Source organism: Habropoda laboriosa, unplaced genomic scaffold, assembly GCF_001263275.1.
Source record: "Habropoda laboriosa isolate 0110345459 unplaced genomic scaffold, ASM126327v1 scaffold128, whole genome shotgun sequence".
In the NCBI taxonomy this organism is placed as follows: domain Eukaryota; kingdom Metazoa; phylum Arthropoda; class Insecta; order Hymenoptera; family Apidae; genus Habropoda; species Habropoda laboriosa.
The window spans coordinates 2,127,436-2,129,637 of record NW_017100281.1 but is presented as its reverse complement, the minus strand read 5'-3'; the positions used below and the strand labels follow the sequence as shown (position 1 = coordinate 2,129,637).

The window sequence follows — 2,202 nt, the reverse complement described above, 5'->3', positions numbered from 1 at the left end:
TACCTATATGTAAATTATATATATTTGTTGTATAGAGATATATTTTTATTAATGAATACTTGCATATATCCGTTACTTTTGTGAGAATTTATTACAATTTAAAAATATTATACATAAAGTATTGCAATGTTGTACGAGGTATTTTTATAGATATTTAATACATATTATCATATTAAAAAATGATGTATTATATTTTAGCTGGCAACCAGAATCAAAATTTCCATTTGCTCAAGTACGTCTACCTCCAAAAGATGTTTCGAAACCTGAATTTTCTGAGAACATGGAGATTGAGGTATTTTCTAGGTCCAATGAGCTTGAAGCATGTGGGTGGTGGAAAGCAGTTATTAAGGTTAGTAGAAGCCTTTAGATATTTCCAAAGATTGTTTATCACATAACATATCTACTAATGTACAATTTAGTAAGCAAATTTATTTAAACAAGTTTTTGCTAATTTTCATTAGAAACATTCATTTGTTAAAATTATTATTTCAGATGAGTAAAGGCGGTTTTCAAGTAGTCGAATATTCGGGATGGGAATGTTCTTATACAGAAATTGTAGCTAGTGAGCGACTAAGAGCAAAAAATCCTAACGCCCCCATCGATAAAAATACATTTCACAAGATCGAAATCGAAGTACCTGAAGATCTAAGAGAATTGTATGTATTATGTTCCCATTATACAATTACGTAAAATATTAAAGTCTGGTAAGATGCGTGCTGTATTATAAATCTTTTTTTTCGTACATAGTGCCAAATTGGAAAATGCGCATAAGGAATTTCAAAGAGCGATAGGGGCGGCAGTGTGCCGATATGTGCCTGAACGAGGAGTATTGCTGGCCATCTCCCGTCATGAAAATTTACATCGTCACAGTAGCATGCTCCAAGAAATGCACTTTAGAAACTTATCGCAAAAGGTGAGTTACAAAAGTTCGTGTAAGTTGGTATTCTTTAAATGCTTCGTATGAATGTAAAATTATTCAAAATACATTTCAAATAAATTACATGAACATAAATTAGAAATATAATTACACATCTGGACATATTATATTTACACCTTATACAATAGTTCATGTATATGTTACAGGTATTGCTTTTAAAAAGAACAGAAGAAGCTGCACGTCAACTTGAGTCAACTAAGCTTCAAACAACTGGGGGGTAAGTAACAAATTAGAGTTGGTGTTGCAATTAACAAAAAATCTTGTGACATTTAATACCTGCCCCTATCCATACACTGTCCTGGTTACCATCCTGTCTGTGGTTTGCATTTACTGGCAGAAAGAATTCACAAGATTTCCAATCATTAATTAATATGTTTGCTTCAACATCATATAATTTTCATGAATGTCATGTAGTCACATTACGAGTGTTTATTATACATTTTCTTCTCATTTCCACATGTTACAGTTGTGATTGTATATAAGGTACTTAATAAATTTTACATACAACGTTTTCAAAATCCATATAGAACTTTGTGTGTCAGTTATCATCTTACTTTTTATATTTTTTCTAATCACAAGAGCACGATGTGCATACAGTAATAAATTTGCACACAATGTGTTTTTTCATCTGTCTTTAGTGAATGTCACTTTTTGCTGACATATTCTTTTGTTTATTTCATAATATTAATTGTTACATCTAGAATAAATGCTATTTTTCATTATTTGTTGATTACAGTCATCAGTTTTTTTGTAATAAATTAGATTAATTTCATCTAATCTATATAACAATATATTTTTTCAGTAAAAATTTAATCTAATTTTACTGCATTTGCTTCTCTAATTTTTGAATTATCATGTTTATAAGTCGACAAAAATGTCTCTAAATTTATTTACAAGTTCAGATTTACTGATTTAGAGTAGGGAGCATTAAACAGCACTTTCATGATTGAATTTATAATCAACGTAATTATTTATGAATTACAGTTACAAATAAATAAAATCATTTCTAGTAATAATTAAATTTATATATCATAAAATACAGGCTAGATATGCATGTATTTGCAAAATTATATATACTTTTTCAGAGCATCACATAAAAAGATTTTAAATTATTGTCATGTAGCTGTTTACATTGGTCTGAAACAAAATTCATTAAGCAAAGTGCTTCTACATTAATAATCTTATAAAAGTTTACAAATATCTTCGTAGTTTTAGACGCTTTACGTGTTCCTGCAGTAAACAATTATATGTTTCAGCTATTAATA

General features: G+C 28.7%; 1 protein-coding gene across 1 annotated transcript in view; it reads left to right on the top strand.

Annotated features, from left to right (window-relative positions):
• The window catches only part of LOC108573634 (synaptic functional regulator FMR1), a 10,086-nt gene that overhangs the window by 997 nt on the left and 6,887 nt on the right, over positions 1-2,202 (top strand). Inside the window, exons 3-6 of the mRNA XM_017936102.1 lie at positions 199-349; positions 493-656; positions 748-913; positions 1,084-1,154. Of these exons, the coding sequence (XP_017791591.1) occupies positions 199-349; positions 493-656; positions 748-913; positions 1,084-1,154 (552 nt within the window). The remainder of the gene's footprint in view (positions 1-198; positions 350-492; positions 657-747; positions 914-1,083; positions 1,155-2,202) is intronic.